The 16,723-nt window shown below is 44.7% G+C and overlaps 1 protein-coding gene across 5 annotated transcripts in view; it reads left to right on the top strand.

The window, feature by feature from the left end:
• Window positions 1–16,385, top strand: part of rnf214 (ring finger protein 214) — a 37,717-nt gene extending 21,332 nt beyond the window's left edge. For 4 of the 5 annotated variants that reach the window (XM_055660696.1, XM_055660694.1, XM_055660695.1 and 1 more), the window contains exons 9-17: window positions 353–449; window positions 2,065–2,153; window positions 2,596–2,677; window positions 5,455–5,553; window positions 7,488–7,732; window positions 9,003–9,117; window positions 10,448–10,588; window positions 12,205–12,300; window positions 15,658–16,384. In XM_055660696.1, the coding sequence (XP_055516671.1) occupies window positions 353–449; window positions 2,065–2,153; window positions 2,596–2,677; window positions 5,455–5,553; window positions 7,488–7,732; window positions 9,003–9,117; window positions 10,448–10,588; window positions 12,205–12,300; window positions 15,658–15,723 (1,030 nt within the window). In that variant the 3' untranslated portion in view covers window positions 15,724–16,384. Of the gene's footprint in view, window positions 1–352; window positions 450–2,064; window positions 2,154–2,595; window positions 2,678–5,454; window positions 5,554–7,487; window positions 7,733–9,002; window positions 9,118–10,447; window positions 10,589–12,204; window positions 12,301–15,657 lie in introns of all 5 variants that reach the window. The other variant, XM_055660697.1, reaches the window with a different exon arrangement.
• The last annotated feature ends 338 nt before the right edge of the window (window positions 16,386–16,723 follow it).

A 16,723-nucleotide genomic window follows, 5' to 3' on the forward strand; every position in this document is an offset into this window, starting at 1 on the left:
GGAGCTCTGGGATGGTGAACAGATGGACTTCTTTTTTGTTAATCTGTCAGCAAAGTGTTTTGTGTTGATCCGCTGGCACAAGTCAGCACAATCCACAGCAATCTGTGTGTGTGTGTGTGTGTGTGTGCGCTCTGGTCGTGCTCCAGATGCCTGACGTTTGTGTTTTTTTTGTATTGTAAATATATGGTGGACACCAATGGGACTAGTCGATCTGATGTTTCATGGGATTTTTAATCATAATGTTGGATGCTTGCTAAAATGATCTGAATCTGGAAGGAAGCCCGAGTCGTTGGTAAATGCAATCTATTTCCTTGCAAATCGCATTTTAATCCTGCCTGGCTTGTTATTGCAGGGAGATGCTGAATGAGGATTTGGCGAAACTGCGGCTTCAGCAGAACAAGCTCAACAAGAACATCTTGGAAGAGACAGAACGTGCATTGAAAGCTGAGGTCCATGTCTTTATTGTATGTTCAGGGGGTTTGGCTATTCTGTCAGTATAGAGGGCTTTTACACTTGCATTTACTGCCTGCTATCCTGCATAACACAATCCAAAATAATAACATCCCCTGGGATCTGAACAGTGATATTTGTTTTCAGTCTTAGCAAAGGCAGGCAGTAAACAAGCCGAGATGTGAATTTATTTTTGGGGGGTGGGTGGGGGAGAGATTAAATACATCTTTAAGATCTGACTGTAAGTAAACTGTATTGTTTGAATTAAGGTTAACATCCATGTGCAGTACTGAGTCAAGGCAGGCAGTAATTGTAATTTGTACTGGGACCAGAACCATAACATTCTTACTTGCTGCAGCTTTAAAGGCACATTAAATGGAAGTGCACAAGAAATAGATATAGAATAAATGATCAGTATGCAGGTAGAGCAGATGGGGAGAGTGTAAGCCGGAGTACATGGTACATCCTTAATAGTGCAATGTCTAGCGTATGATTCAGCAGGGTGGTTCTTGAGCCAAGAGGCAATGGCTCCTTGCTCCTGTACCACAACCATATAATAACCATATAACAATTACAGCACGGAAACAGGCCATCTCGGCCCTTCTAGTCCGTGCCAAACACTTACTCTCACCTAGTCCTATCTACCTGCACTCAGACCATAACCTTCCATTCCCTTCCTGTCCATATACCTATCCAATTTATTTTTAAATGATAAAATCGAACCTGCCTCCACCACTTCCACTGGAAGCTCATTCCACACAGCTACCACTCTCTTGAGTAAAGAAGTTCCCCCTCATGTTACCCCTAAACTTTTGTCTCTTAATTCTCCAATCATGTCCTCTTGTTTGAATCTTCCCTACTCTCAATGGAAAAAAACTCGCTACCTTGATGAGAACGCAACCAGTCAGAGTGCTCTCCACCATACACCTGGACAAGTTCAATAGAATACTTGGCGATATGCTGAATCTCCTCAAACGTACGAGGAATTGAACTAACAAGGAAGTATTTTGGTGTCAAATGTTATACTTTTGGCTGAGATGTTAACCCAGAGACTTCCTTGCTTTCTTTCACTTTGTTTTCTTGCATTCTCTCTTCATTCCATGATAAAACAATAAAGTTAGCAAGGTTACACAAAAAAGCTGGAGAAACTCAGCGGGTGCAGCAGCATCTATGGAGCGAAGGAAATAGGCAAGGTTTCGGCCCGAAACGTTGCCTATTTCCTTCGCTCCATAGATGCTGCTGCACCCACTGAGTTTCTCCAGCTTTTTTGTGTAACCTTCGATTCTCCAGCATCTGCAGTTCCTTCTTAAACACTAAATAAAGTTAGCAAGCTGGGTTTTCACCCAATAATGCGTAATCCAGAGTCATGTAAGCGAGCTAACTTTGTCTACTCTTCGAAATTCCTCTTTATGAACCTCAGGTCTTTGCTAGGTCCCCCCCCGTTTAACTCCACATGATCTATCTTCACCATGTGGCTCAACACCACCACCTTGAGGGCAATGGGGATGGGCAATAAATGTTGGGCTTGCTAGCAACATTTGTAGCCCCAAGTTGAAGGAGAATTAAATGTCCAGTTCTCTGTTTTGCAGATCGTTAATGCTTAAACTGTTGCAGGTTCAGTCTCTGGAGAGCAAGAGAGAAATTGCAGTTATGATGTTGGAGCAGGCAGCTAATGAGGCAGAACTGCGAATTTGCAACTTAAGGTCAGAGTCTATTAGCTTTGAAGTTTTTTTTTTCTCTCTCTCTCTTGCCAATTTATTTCATCCTTGCCCAACTGCGCGGCGCTTTCATCGAACGGTCAGAAGGACGTGGAGTAAATACAGCCCGTTCATCAGGCCAGCATTCTGTGAAAGCTGAAGGGGTTTATTGACAGACCAGCACCAAGATGAATTGTTCTCATTTCATTTGTGTCCTTCAGCCCATTTCAAAGGCAGCATGAAATCAAACGAGGTTAAATTTTAGAAAAAATCTCTTTTTGGCACCGGGCAAGAACACGATATCATAATTACTTTTGGATCGGTCTGACTAAGGAACGGTGTTTTTATTTTCACCCATGCACGATTGTTAACTTTTCATAGGCTTCAGCATGTGCAGGATTTTTCTGTGCACTGAGATCTGGTGGAAAAATTTTATTTTTGTTCTTAGGCCTCAGACAGGAAGTCCTAACCTTGCACAGGAATGGCATAGAAGATTGAATGACATTCAGGTTCAAACGGAGAATATAAAGGTGAGACTGAGATGGCGACCGAGCTGTCAAGGGTTTGTGGGCTGGTGGCTGTAAAGTTGGGCACGTGGCCCGAAACAGGCGTCTGTGTGGAAACTGAACATCTGCCCAGGTAATGCTGCCTTTTGACAAAAGCTGTGGCACTAGATCAGGGGAGGTGAGAGAGTAGCTACAATCTGCGTAGGAAAGAACTGCATATGCTGGATAGACACAACATGCTGGAGTGACTCAGCGGGACAGGCTGCATCAATGGAGAGAAGGAATGGGTGGCGTTTTTGGTCGAGACCCTTCTTCAGACTGAGAGTCAGGGAAGAGGTAGACTAGAGATATGGAAGGGTGAGGTGTGAAAATGACAGATCAAAGCAGACATTGATCAAGGAAATGTAGAATGGTTCATTGTTAGCTGGGGGAAAGGAGAAAATGAGGCATACAATCAGAAAAATTAATCAGGAGAATGGCGAAACTAGTTGGAGAGCTAGTATGGGGGAGGGATGGAGAGAGAGGAACATTGCAGTCTTCCTGAAATACTAAGGTACAAAAAATTAGTTAATATTAATAGATGGTCATTTAAAACTCCAAAGGAAACGGTGGCAAGGACAGGTATACGGTTAGGCCGGGTCCCTTCACAATGACAAGGGTTTCAAAATTAGTTTTACACGTTATCTTGGTTTATTTTATGTAGTTCTTTTATCCTTTTGATCAGTAGACTTCACATGTAGTTAGTATATCAGACATTCACCTGGTCCTCGAGAGATTATCATTCTCTTTTGAAGTGTTGTTGATTTTGCTCCATATTTTCAGCAGTTCTTTTTGTCACAAATTTCCTGCGCTCGTGATTTTCTGTTTTTTTAAAATTTTTCCTTCTCCTTCCCCAAGTATGCAAATTTGTCCCAAAGCCAAGCTGTTTGTTTGGTAAATACGTCATCTGGCCACCAGATGGGGAGTATTTCCTGTAAGAGCAATCTTCCCGATCAGATTCATCGCACATTGCCTCTTTGTCTTGGGGCCAGGCTGGTGGCTTTCTTGTGGAACTTGCTGAGAAACCTGCCGTCTGGATTATTGCACCAGTGTGCGGAACATCGCAAGTCGGCCACAGAGCACGTGGTTCTCTGTGGAGACACAAGCAACTGCAGATGGTGCAACCTTGAGCAAAACACCAAGTGCTCGGGGAACTCAGCAGGTCAGGCAGCATCTGCGGAGGAAACGGGACAGATGACATAGAAACATAGAAATTAGGTGCAGGAGTAGGCCATTCGGCCCTTCGAGCCTGCACCGCCATTCAATATGATCATGGCTGATCATCCAACTCAGTATCCCATACCTGCCTTCTCTCCATACCCCCTGATCCCCTTAGCCACAAGGGCCACATCTAACTCCCTCTTAACTATAGCCAATGAACTGGCCTCAACTACCCTCTGTGGCAGAGAGTTCCAGAGATTCACCACTCTCTGTGTGAAAAACGTTCTTCTCATCTCGGTTTTCAAGGATTTCCCCTTTACCATTAAGCTGTGACCCCTTGTCCTGGACTTCCCTAACATCGGGAACAATCTTCCTGCATCTAGCCTGTCCAACCCCTTAAGAATTTTGTAAGTTTCTATAAGATCCCCTCTCAATCTTCTAAATTCGAGAGAGTATAAACCAAGTCTATCCAGTCTTTCTTCATAAGACAGTCCTGACATCCCAGGAATCAGTCTAGTGAACCGTCTCTGCACTCCCTCTATGGCAATAATGTCCTTCCTCAGATTTGGAGACCAAAACTGTACGCAATACTCCAGGTGTGGTCTCACCAAGACCCTGTACAACTGCAGTAGAACCTCTCTGCTCCTATACTCGAATCCTTTTGCAATGAAAGCTAACATACCATTCGCTTTCTTTACTGCCTGCTGCACCTGCATGCCTACCTTCAATGACTGGTGTACCATGACACCCAGGTCTCGCTGCATCTCCCCCTTTCCCAATCGGCCACCATTTAGATAATAGTCTGCTTTCCTGTTTTTGCCACCAAAATGGATAACCTCACATGACATTTCGGTCTGAAGAAGGATCCTGACCTGAAACATCGTATGTCCGTTTCCTCCGCATATACTGCCGGACACGCTGGGTTCTTCCAGCACTTTGTGCTTTGCATTTGCTTTCTGTGTTTAGTTGGTGTCAGTCGTGGCTTAGCGCGACACTCTCTCATCACCTTGGGCCACAGGTTCCAATGTAGTCGGTAACACGGAATCTTGACTGACGCACTCATGTAACACTGACAGTGTGTGACTCAGTCAGGCCTGCTGTAATTGGGATAAAATGCCACAGATGGCTGTGGAGGCCAATTCATTGGGTATTTTTAAGATGGAGATTGATATGCTCTTGATTAGGAAGGGCATCAAAGGTTACGGGGAGAAGGCAGTAGAATAAGGTTAAGAGGGGAAAAATAGATCAGCCACAGTTAAATGGCAGAGTAGACTTGATGGGCCAAAAGGCCCAATTCTATGCCTTTGGCTTGTGGTCTTCTGAGGTGGTATCTCTCCTCCATCCTCCAGGCGAGTGAAGATCTTTCCCTTGTATCTTGGTCAATATTTATTCCTCTTTCGCCAATAAATAGGATATGACGTGATCATTGTCACGCTCTTTGTCTGTAGGAGCTTGCAACGTGCGTATTCACTGTTGTTTCTCTACGTTGAACCTCAAGAGTGCTACTTTGACCGTCACGTGCTTTGGGTTGCAAATGGTGCCATGTAACTACAAACATCTTTTTTATTCCTACAATTTTTAATTGTAAATCCTGCACACAGAAACAATACGAGGATCGCATTCGGATGATCAGGAACGGTGCAAAACTGAACAGTCTTCCGCCCATACAGCTGCCACCACTGCCACTACCTCCTGCAGAGGTAATCGTTAGGAAGCTAATACTTAACAATATCTTTTATTTAGTCACTCAAGGGATGTGGGTGGTGCTGGCATTTAATTCCCCCTTAGTTTGGGGAGGCAGTTAAGATCTGAAGTCACATGTAGGACAGACCAGATGATGGGAATCTAATTGTTTCAAGGTTGCTGTCCGAGAGTCCTGATGTTTTAATTTAAAATTACTAATTGGTGTAATTGCTTAAATTTCAAACTCCCCAGCTACCCTGGTGAGATTTGAACCTGTGTCTCTGGATCAGTCGTCAGAAATTCTGCCTGCTGGTCTGGTGACTAACCACAATGATGCTATTGTTCCTCTCATTAACTAAAAATCAATCGTTTCCCCATCAAAGGGTGGTATCTGATAGTCAGCAATCTTCTATATTCCATTGTAATGATTGAAATTCTCTTTCTCTACAGCAGTAATTTGTCTAAAATAAATAATCCATTAAAATGGTGACAGGATCAATTTGATAAGTTTGTGTTAATTCAGGGAACAAAGGAAATAATAATTTCTGGAGCCATTTATCTAGGGCTGGCATTATCCAACCCCATGAGCCTTCTATTCCATTCAGTAAAGTAGTGCCTGGACTCTTTCCTCTGTCAATATGATTATTTTCCTAGTTCAAAAATCCATTGATTTTGATCTGGAAGATACTTAACACTTCAAAGATCCAGATCTCTGGAGTAGCGAATTCCAAAGATTCTTAACCCTCTGTGTAATCGCACTTCTCAGCAAGCCAGTTATAATTAGCCCATCTTACATCAAGCCGTGTCCCATAGATCCACACTGTCCAGCAAGGCAGAACTGTCTCTCGCCATTGAGGCCCTCTTAAGAATTTTATTTTATATTTCAATGTCCCCTTTTCCTCTCTTATACCCCAGGCAACATAGACTCATGCTATTTATTTCAACTGGATCACTCATTTCCATACCACACATCCAGCTCGTTACATTGGCTTGCATTTCCTCAGTGATTCTTCTGGTTTTCCATTATAAACTCAGATCAGACTGCTTCTGAAATTCCCAGGTCCTCTATTTTACTGAACGTTATCCCATTTAAAAGGCCATTACTCTGAAGTATGCTGCAGCAATTTGATCAAGTATGCTCTGATCTTATCCCATGTGCTTCTATTGACAAGTGTAGTTGTAATCAAGAACAACCTTGGATTTATGCCTTGTGTTCAGGGTTTGTGGAGTCACTGGTAATGACAGGGTTTATTGGCTGTAACTGAGTGCCCATGAACTAAGGAGCCCGTTAAGGCTTCACCACAATGGTGGGTCTGGAATCTCATGTAAGTATGACCGATTTCCTCCCCGCAAGCACAAGGGTAAATCAGAAGGATTTTAATGACGATTCAATTAGTTTTGCAATTATTGGCACTGTGACGAGCTTTCTTTTAAGTTCCAATTTAATTACTTGAATAATAGGTTTGTATCATTGCCAACTCTGTTCTATTTCTCTGTTCTCTATTTCTTTGTTCATTTCACCCTTGCCATCGGGAAGGAGGTATGGGAGGCTGAAAACTGTAACGTCCAGGTTCAGGAACAGCTTCTTCCCTCCAGCCATCAGGCTATTAAACACTACTACCTCAAATAAACTCGGAACTACATAAACCATTATTGCACCATTATTGTGTGTGTTTTTAAGTGTGGGGGGATGTGGGGGTGGGGGCGTGTGGGGGTGGGGGCGTGTGGGGGGGGGTGGGCGCGTGTGTGTGGGGGCGTACACACACACACACACACACACACACACATTGAACAGTTTATCTCATTAAGTATATTATTTAAGGTTTACATATTTTGTTGTGCTGCTGCAAGTAAGAATTTCATTGTTCATTTTAGGACATATGACAATAAAACACTCTTGACTCGACTGCCTCAACCCCAAGGGTGGTAATACTTTGTGTTTTTCCTGCAGCCTGATCTACTGCCCCAAGCAAACTGGCCCCCCTCTCCCACGCTGCCTCCCTATTTCCCCAGCAGCATGCCTCCGTTGGCGGCGTTTCCCCCGGTTGCCTTTTACCCGCCGGCTCCAAGGTTTCCGCCAGGCTTGGGGCCTCCGGCGGGAGTTAACACTCGCGGCACTCCACCTGTTGTCAACCCGGCCTCCAAACTGGAAAAACTCTTTGACAAACTGGAGTTAAAGTTTCCACACTGCAGCAGGTATGGTTGGCTTGAATCTGACGTTTGTTCTGGCTCACTGGCAATTTTCACTGTATCTTTAGTGGCTATGACCTTCACGGAGCTTTGTATGTTATCTTCTCTCCCTCTGAGTGGTTTTTTTTCTCAGGCAGTCCAGACTCTATTTTGCAATCTGCCAATTTTAACCATGGAAAATTGCAATGTTTAATGAGAGGGTGGGTGCAGGAATTGAGGGTGGAAGTGATTGCCCAACAGAGGTGCAACAGGTTGGACAGTGGCATGGAAGTACAATGCTAGTTGTACAACATGTTGGTGAGGCTGAATTTGGAGCATTGTGTTCAGGTTTGGTCACTGCTGTAGGAAAGATGTTGTGAAGCAGGAAAGAATGCAGAGAAGATTTACGAGGATGTTGCTTGAACTTGAGGGCCTGAGCTATCGGGGAGGTTGGGCAGGCTAGGACATTATCCCTTGGAGCGCAGGACGATGAGGGGTGATCTTATAGAGGTGCATCAGATCATGACGGGAATAGAAAGGATGAATGCATAGAGTATTTTACCCAAAGTAGGGGACTTAAGAACCAGAGAACATAGGTTTAAGTGAGGGGAGAAAGATTTAATAGGAGACACAATATGCTGGAGTAACTCAGCGGGCGAGGCAGCATCTCTGGAGAGAAGGAATTGGCTATATTTAAGAGGGAGTTAGATGTGGCTAAAGGGATCGGGGGGTATGGAGAGAAGGCAGGGATGAGATACTGAGTTGGATGATCAGCCATGATCATATCGAATGGGGGTGCAGGCTCGAAGGGCCGAATGGCCTACTCCTGCACCTATTTTCTATGATTCTAAGGAATGGGCGACGTTTCAGGTCGAGACCTTTCTTCGGACTGAAGAACAATCTCGACTTAAACCAGCATCTGCAGTTCTTTCTTACACATTTAATAGGAGATAGTTGAGGCAGGTACTATAACAACATTTAAAAGACATTTGGAAGCGTACGTGAATACAAAAGGCTTTGAGGTATTTGGGCCAAACGCAGGCAGGTGGGACTAATAGAATAGAATAGAATTACCTTTATTGTCATTCAGACCTTACGGTCTGAATAAAATTTCGTGCCTGCAGTCATACATACAATAATAAACAACAACAAACACAAATTAACATCCACCACAGTGAGTCCTCCAAACACCTCCTCACTGTGGTGGAGGCATAAATGTCAGTGGGCATTTTGGTCGGCATGAGCAAGTTGGGCTGAAGGTGCTGCCCTATAACTAACTATTTGCCATTGTCACCAGACTGCAGCTGATGCACATCCTACAGCGGATAAAGACATCACGTGGGACTATTGCTGGCCTCTCGGTGGAGGAACTCATCCAACAAGTAGCCGAATGTCTCAGTGATCCAGACCAGGTAACCTTCAGAGCAAGAGGCCAAAATCCAAGCCAGCAATTAGTACCTTAACAAGATATTTTTTGATCAATATGCGACTCTGATGTGCATTAAATTTGACCTACTTTCTAGATAGTTGCTGCTGTCCTTAAAAGTTTGTGTTTAGTTTATTGTCACATGTACCAAGGTAGTGAAAAGCTTTTGTTGCGTGCTAACCAGTCAGTGGAAAGACAATACATGATTCCAATCGAGCCGTCCACAGTGTACAGATACACGATGAAGGGAATAACGTGAATGATGTTTAGTGTGGGATGAAGTGCAGTAAAGTACGATCAAAGATAGTCTGAGGGTGATGCTGTCATGAAGCAATTGGTGATGGCTCGCATCCTGAGGACGATTTCAGGGTGTTCAGTTTAGTTTATTGTTATTGCTTAGTTCATTGATGAACTGTACACTGCAAGGGCCAGGAAGCGAGCGGGCAAGATCATCTCTGACCCCTCTCACCCAGGCCACAAACTCTTTGAATCATTTCCCTCTGGAAGGCGACTCCGGATTGTCAAAGCTGCCACATCCAGACATAAGAACTGTTTTTATCCACGAGTAGTTGCTCTACTCAACAGCCAAAAATCTGTAGCCTCCCTTTGATAGGGTATTTTGTTGGTTCACATGCTTGATCAATGGTGTTTTATCATTAATGTTTTATTATTATTAATGTTTCGTGTTTTCTGAGTCATTCGTAACTGTCACTGTATGTCATGTTGTTACTTGTGGGTGGAGCACCAAGGCAAATTCCTTGTATGTGGATACTTGGCCAATAAACTTACTTACTTATGTGTACTGAGGTACAGTGAAAGGTTTTTGTTGCATGCTGTACAGTCAGCGGAAAGACAATACGTGATTACAATCGAGCCATTTATAGTGTACAGACACATGATACACGATATGTCTGACTGAGACCAGGAAGTTTGATGCAATGCCGGGATTATGTGTGTGCTCACAGCATTTGGTTAATGCCACTGGCAACAAGATCAGTTACTCAGAAAATGGCCCATTTAGTGACCAGAGGAAACAAACAAAATTCCAGCAGCTTTTTCTGATTCGTATTTTCTCAGAATGCAAAGATTGCTAGATAGTTAGGCAGCAATAGTGTGTTTCACTCTTGGTTCCATCAGCTGGGCTGATAGTAGAATTACCCAGTCATCATCAATAGTGTTGGTAGCATGCAAATCCTTTCAAGAATATGTGAAGTATTGATTTATTGAGAAAGCGCAGAAGCTTAAATGTTTGCTCTATGTAACTTTTTCTGATACTGATGAATCTCGTTAAAGTGTATTTTTGTCCCCCTCTGCAGTGTCTGCCTTCGGCCCCCCCTCGAGTCTCTGTCGGCATGCCTGGGCACTTCCCACTAGCTGCTGCTCAGACCGTTCCTTATATGGCCATGCCCAAAGGTAAAAGTGGACCTCTGCCTCCATACCAAGAGAGACCTGCGCTGGTTAGTGAACTCACCATCTTTACAGAGATCATTTCTGTGTTGGCTACTCTACACCTGGTTGTAACTTCAAGTCCGTAATACATTACTTTCCAGAAATACAAGGAACTGCAAGATGCTGAAATCTTTAGCAAAACACAAAATACTGGAGGGTGGCACAGTGGCGCAGAGTTAGAGTTGCCGCCTCATAGTGCCAGAGAGCCGGGTTCAATCCTGACTACGTGTGCTATCTGTACGGAGTTTGCACGTTAGCTCGGTGACCGCGTGGGATTTCTCCGGGTGTTCTGGTTTCCTCCCACATCCCAAAGACGTGCAGATTTATAGGTCAATTGGCTTCTTTAAATTATGTAGGATAGAATTAGTGTACACGTGATTGTTGGTAGGCGTGAAATTGGTGGGTCGAAGGGTCTGTTTCCACACTGTATTTCCAGAACTAAAAACTAAAATTCAGTGGGTCAGGCAGATGCTGCCAGTTAAGTTGCTCCAGCAGTTGGTGTATTACTTTCCAGACTTGCAGCGTTGCATGCTTGATAATCAGTTGGGAGAGCCTCGGGTCTACGTTTATGTCCAAATAATGTTTGATGAAGTGATATGAAGAGTTGTTTTGTTTGTCGATTTACTGTGGCTTAGCTGTACATACAATAACTCTCTAGTTAAAATAGCTCGGATATGCTGCAAAATGCAGAGCCTGGGTGCGAATCACACGTAATAGATAGACACTGATCTGACACGCTAAGATGAATTGAATTGAATTGAATTCCGTTATTGTCATTCAGACCTTATGGTCTGAACAAAATTTCGTGCCTGCAGTCATACATACAATAATAAACAACAATAAACACAAATTAACATCCACCACAGTGTATCCTCCAAGTACCTCCTCACTGTGGTGGAGGCAAAAATCTTAGGGCTGCAGTCTCTTCCCTCCTCTTCTCCCTCTGCGCTGAGACGATTCCCCACCGGGCGATGGCACAAACAGTCCCGCGGCTCACCGAACCCCGCAAACGGGCCGGCTCAAACACCGCGGCCCGGGGTGGTCGAAGCTGCCGCCCTCCAGTCCAGCGATCGCAGCCGCTGGCCCGCGGCTGAACCCCGGACTCAGGTCACCGCCGCCAGAACGCCGTCCCAGCCACCAGAGCACCGTTCCAGCCCCGAGGCGGACTGCCCTCACGGGAGCGAGCCCAGGGTGATTCCTGACTGGCTGCCTCCGTAGTCTCGAGGTCGCCAGCTCCGCCATTAGGCCTCCGCGCAGACGGAATGGGGATACGACAAAAAAGTCGCACTCCCCCGAAGGGAGAGACAGCAAGCCCCGTTTCAACCCCCCCCCCCCCCCCCCCCACACATAAACACAAACTAAAAACCAAAAACTTAACTAGACAAAACGGAAAAAACAACACAAAAAAGTGAAGACAAATAGACTGCAGGCGAGCCGCTGCCGTTCACCAGCGCCGCCACTTCCGGATGCTGTTATATTGTTAATATTAGTGGGGTTTTAAGAGCATTTAAATATAACTTGGCTGGTTCACACTTGCCATATTCTAAACAATTTAATTTAAAAATATTCTAATTGGCGAGTATTACCGTTGGCGTTAACATGAATCGTGTTTCTCTGACCTCAGGTACCTGGGAGCCCCCGACTGTGTTTGATGTGTCAGAAGGTGGTGCCAGTGGGTGAAGTGCATCAAATGGCCTGTTCCCACATTGTCCACAAAGAGGTGAGGTCCCATCTTCTCCCCACAGTCGGAACACTGGTCTTTCACTTTCATGTGCGGGGCAAGTTTTCTTACACAGAGAGCGATAGGTGTCTGGAATGTGTAACCAGGTGCAGTGGTGGAAGGAGGAATGGTGGTGGCTTTTTAGAGGCTTCTACACAGGCAAGTGGCTGTGCAGGGAATGGAGGGGTAGGGATCATATGGAGGCAGATGAGATTAGTTTAACCTGGCATCATGTTTGGCACAGACATTGTGGGTGAAGGGTCTGTTCTAGTGTTGCAGTGTTCTCTGTGTCTATACAGTCCTGTAATGCTGCTGCAAGAAAGAGTTTCATGGTTGCATTGTGGATACATTTGACAATGAAGCAATCTGGACTCTCTCTGTTCTATCAGCTGTGATGCACTTGCTACCACCCTGACATCTTCATCGGAGACTAGAGCACAAAACTCTAGGCTAGCACCTCACGGGGGCATCAAGGGAGTGGTGCACTATAGGATGTGTTATCTTTCTGATTAAAATATTTAATCGAGATCCTGTCTGCCCAGCTGGATATGTTGAAGAGCAACAGGGAAGATCAGCAAAGAATCCAAGCCATTATGAATCGGTGTTTCTCAAACATTGTTGCTCTTTGTAGGAGTTTGTTTGCACAAATTGTATGCCACATTTCAAGCGTTACAACCAGGACCACCCTTCAAATGGCCACAAGTAGCTTATAATGGCCATAAATTATTTCCTTAGAAGGCTTAGGAAGTTTGGCATGTCCCCAACAACTCTCACCAACTTCTACAGATGTGCCGTAGAATGCAATTTATCGGGATGCACCACTGCATGGTTGAGGAACAGCTCCATCCAAGGCTGCAAGAAATTGCAGAGAATTGTGGATGCAGCCCAGACCATCACACAAACCAACCTCCCTTCCATTGAAGATTAACTCCAAATCATGGACTAACTCAACAGGACCGACACCATCTCTGGATAGAAGGAATGGCCATGTTTCAGGTCGAGACCCTTTTTCAGCCTCCCTTCCAGTGACTCCGTTAACACTTCACGCTGCCTCGGCAAGGCCACCAGCTTACTCGGGGACCAGTCTCACCCCGGTCACTCCCCCTTCTCCCCTCTCAAATCAGGCAAGGGGTACAGAAGTGTGAAAACACACACCTCCACATTTCAGGAACAGTTTCTTTCCAGCTGTTATAAGGCAATTGAACCATCCTATCAACATCTTGTGACAAATATTGGGCACCATATCTGAGGAAGGATGTGCAGCTCTGGAGAGGGTCCAGAGGAGGTTTACAAGAATGATCCCTGGAATGAGTAGGTTAACATAGGAGCGTTTGACGGCACTGGGCCTATATTTACTGGAGTTTAGAAGAATGAGGGTGGACCTCAATGAAATGTACAGAATAGTGAAAGGCTTGGATAGAGTCTACGTGGAGAGGTTGTTTCCACTAGTGGGAGAGTCTAGGAGTCTAGAGGTCATGGCCCCAGAATTAAAGGACGCTCTGTTAGGAAGATTAGGAGGAATTTATTTAGTCAGAGGGTGATGAATCTGTGGATTCCTTTGCCACAGAAGGCTGTGGAGGCCAAGTCAGTGGAAATATTTAAGGCTGAGATAGATAGATTCATGATTAGTACAGGTGTCAGAGGTTATGGGGAGAAGGCAGGAAAATGAGATTAGGACAGAGAGATAGATTAGCCATGATTGAATGGTGGAGTAGACTTGATGGGCCAAAGGGCCTAATTCTACTCCTATCACTTATGATCTATGGAGCAGTACTAGCAGATAGCAGTACTATCTAACCCACTGGAGACCCTCATACTTTACTGGACTTTATCTCGCACTAAACAATGTTCATGTTATTCCCTTTATCATGTATCTGTACACTGTGGATGGCTCCATTGTAATCTTGTCTAGTCTTTCCGCTGACTGGTTAGCACGCAACAAAAGCTTTTCGCTATACCTCGATACACGTGACAATAAACAAAATCAAACTAAATTGCTTTGGGTTGCTGTAACACAGTCCATAAATTGCACATTTTATAAAGCTTGGTAAAAAAAAATAGTAATCAATTTTTTGGTGTGAAATATTTCACTATCCAGCAACATAAATAATCAATAGATACGGTGAAAGAAAGCCACGGGGCAAGAGTGTTTAATTGTCATGTGTTCTTGGAAAGGAACAATTATATTCTCACGGTGCAGATGTACAGGCATGTCAACACAACACTACAAATAAACATACAGTAATTAAGGGTCAAACACACTGCTAATGCTGTAGGGCAGCAGCTCCACTTAAGACTACAAGACCATTAGACGTAGGCCATTCAGCCCATGGGATCTACACTGCCATTCAATCATGGCTGATGTATTGTTCCTTCTCAACCCCATGCTCTTGCCTGTTACCTTTATCCTTTGACATTCTTGCAAATCAGGAACCCGTCAATCTCCGCCTTAAAAATTCCCCATGTCTTGGCCTCCACAGCCGTCTGTGGCAATGAATCCCACAGATTCACTACCCTCTGTTTAAAATAAATTCCTCCTCGTCTATTAGTTGTACCGCTGTTCTATTCTGTCACTATCTTCCGTACCATAATGCCCCCGTCCCACTTAGGAAACCTGAACGGAAACCTCTGGAGACTTTGCACCCCACCCAAGGTTTCCGTGCGGTTCCCGGAGGTTTTTGTCAATCTCCCTACCTGCTTCCACTACCTGCAACCTACGGCAACCACGTGCAACCTCTAAGTGGGACAGGGGCATAAGTCTCCTCACTGCATTACAGCAGTGTTCAGTCTTGTACTTCATAAAATTAACCTGTTCACTGCCATACCGTATACTGACCTCGGTATACTCGGAGTTGGCACTGAACAGGTTAAGGAGGTGGCTTGCGTGTGGCTTTGAAGTTTGGTTGCAGAGGCTGGCCGAGGCAGAGATGCCTCTTCTGTTCATTATCTTGCTCCTTCCCCTTCATACGACTGATTGCATTTTGCATCTGACCTAGGATTCGTACGTGAACTTAAGTTGTGTGTTGGAACTGACCATCTAGGTCAATGCAGGCAGCCTCCAGCTTGGCAGGCTATTAATGATCCCTTCCAGAAGGTCATGCTGACAGAATAGTTTCCCGCAGTTACTGCTTTCATCTCCAAACAAAACGCACACCATCCACCGAGGAAACTATAATGATCAAGCCACTTCTGTCCCTGAAGATAATTGAGTAAGCCTTCAGAATATGCAGTGGGATTTGTACGATGTGACATTTACACCATTATTCTAGCTCTAGATGTCATTTATTTGGCAACCTCGCTCCCTTTTTTAAAAAGCATTATTTCCTCTTCTTTCCCTCACCCCCCCGCACCCTTCAGTGCATCAAGTTCTGGGCACACACCAACAAAAACAGCAGCTGTCCTTTCTGCCCCACACCACGATGATGGACCAGTCCTGGACGATCGGGCAGGAGGAGATGGAGGACGATGGAATTGGACTAGTGCCAGCACCGAACTACACGAACGGCTTGAGTTACGAGAAAGGAGCCACATCGTGGGGAATAGATGGATGAGTTTGTGGCATGTTGGCCATTTGGACTAAATTGACACCAGTCAATGTTGTAAATGATATTGAAGGCAATATTATACCAGGTCATCACTTCAGCTCCTCTACTGGATCTTACGGCCGGCATTGCGTGTTTCAGCTACCTGACAAATATAGGTGTGTTGGAGTGATGAAGAGTTATCAACACGAAACATTACTGCCCCTGTCCCACTTAGGAAACCTGAACGGAAACCTCTGGAGACTTTATGCCCCACCCAAGGCTTCCGTGCAGTTCCCTGAGGTTGCAGGTGGTTGCCGGAGGTTGCAGGTAGTGGAAGCAGGTAGGGAGACTGATAAAAACCTCCGGGAACTGCACGGAAACCTTGGGTGGGGCGCAAAGTCTCCAGAGGTTTCTGTTCAGGTTTCCTAAGTGGGACAGGGGCATAACTCTGATTCACTCTCCACAGGTGCTGCTTGACCAACTGAGTACCAGCACATTTTCTCTTTATTTCAGATTTCCAGCACCTGCAGTATTTTTTTTGATTTTTTTTAATTATAACAATTATTGTTTACTGTTGTTCACCATATTTTTGAGTGCAGTAAACTTTATTTATCTAATAGCTGAATGGAAGCAGCAGTGCACAGTGTGTGAGATGTTCCTGATATGGTTCTGCTGCACTCTAAACCAAAAGCAATAAATATGATTCCAAAGAATGGACCCTCCATAACCATCTCCAAGTATCTGGAAATGTATCTAAATATTGTCTCTTATAAAGTCATACAGCATGGAAATGTGCCCTATGGCCCAACTTGTCCATGCCAGCCAAGCTTCTCCATCTGACCATGTTCGGCTCATATTCATCCAAACCTTTCCTATCTATTTAGCTTTCCAAATGTCTT

Source organism: Leucoraja erinacea, chromosome 32, assembly GCF_028641065.1.
Source record: "Leucoraja erinacea ecotype New England chromosome 32, Leri_hhj_1, whole genome shotgun sequence".
In the NCBI taxonomy this organism is placed as follows: domain Eukaryota; kingdom Metazoa; phylum Chordata; class Chondrichthyes; order Rajiformes; family Rajidae; genus Leucoraja; species Leucoraja erinaceus.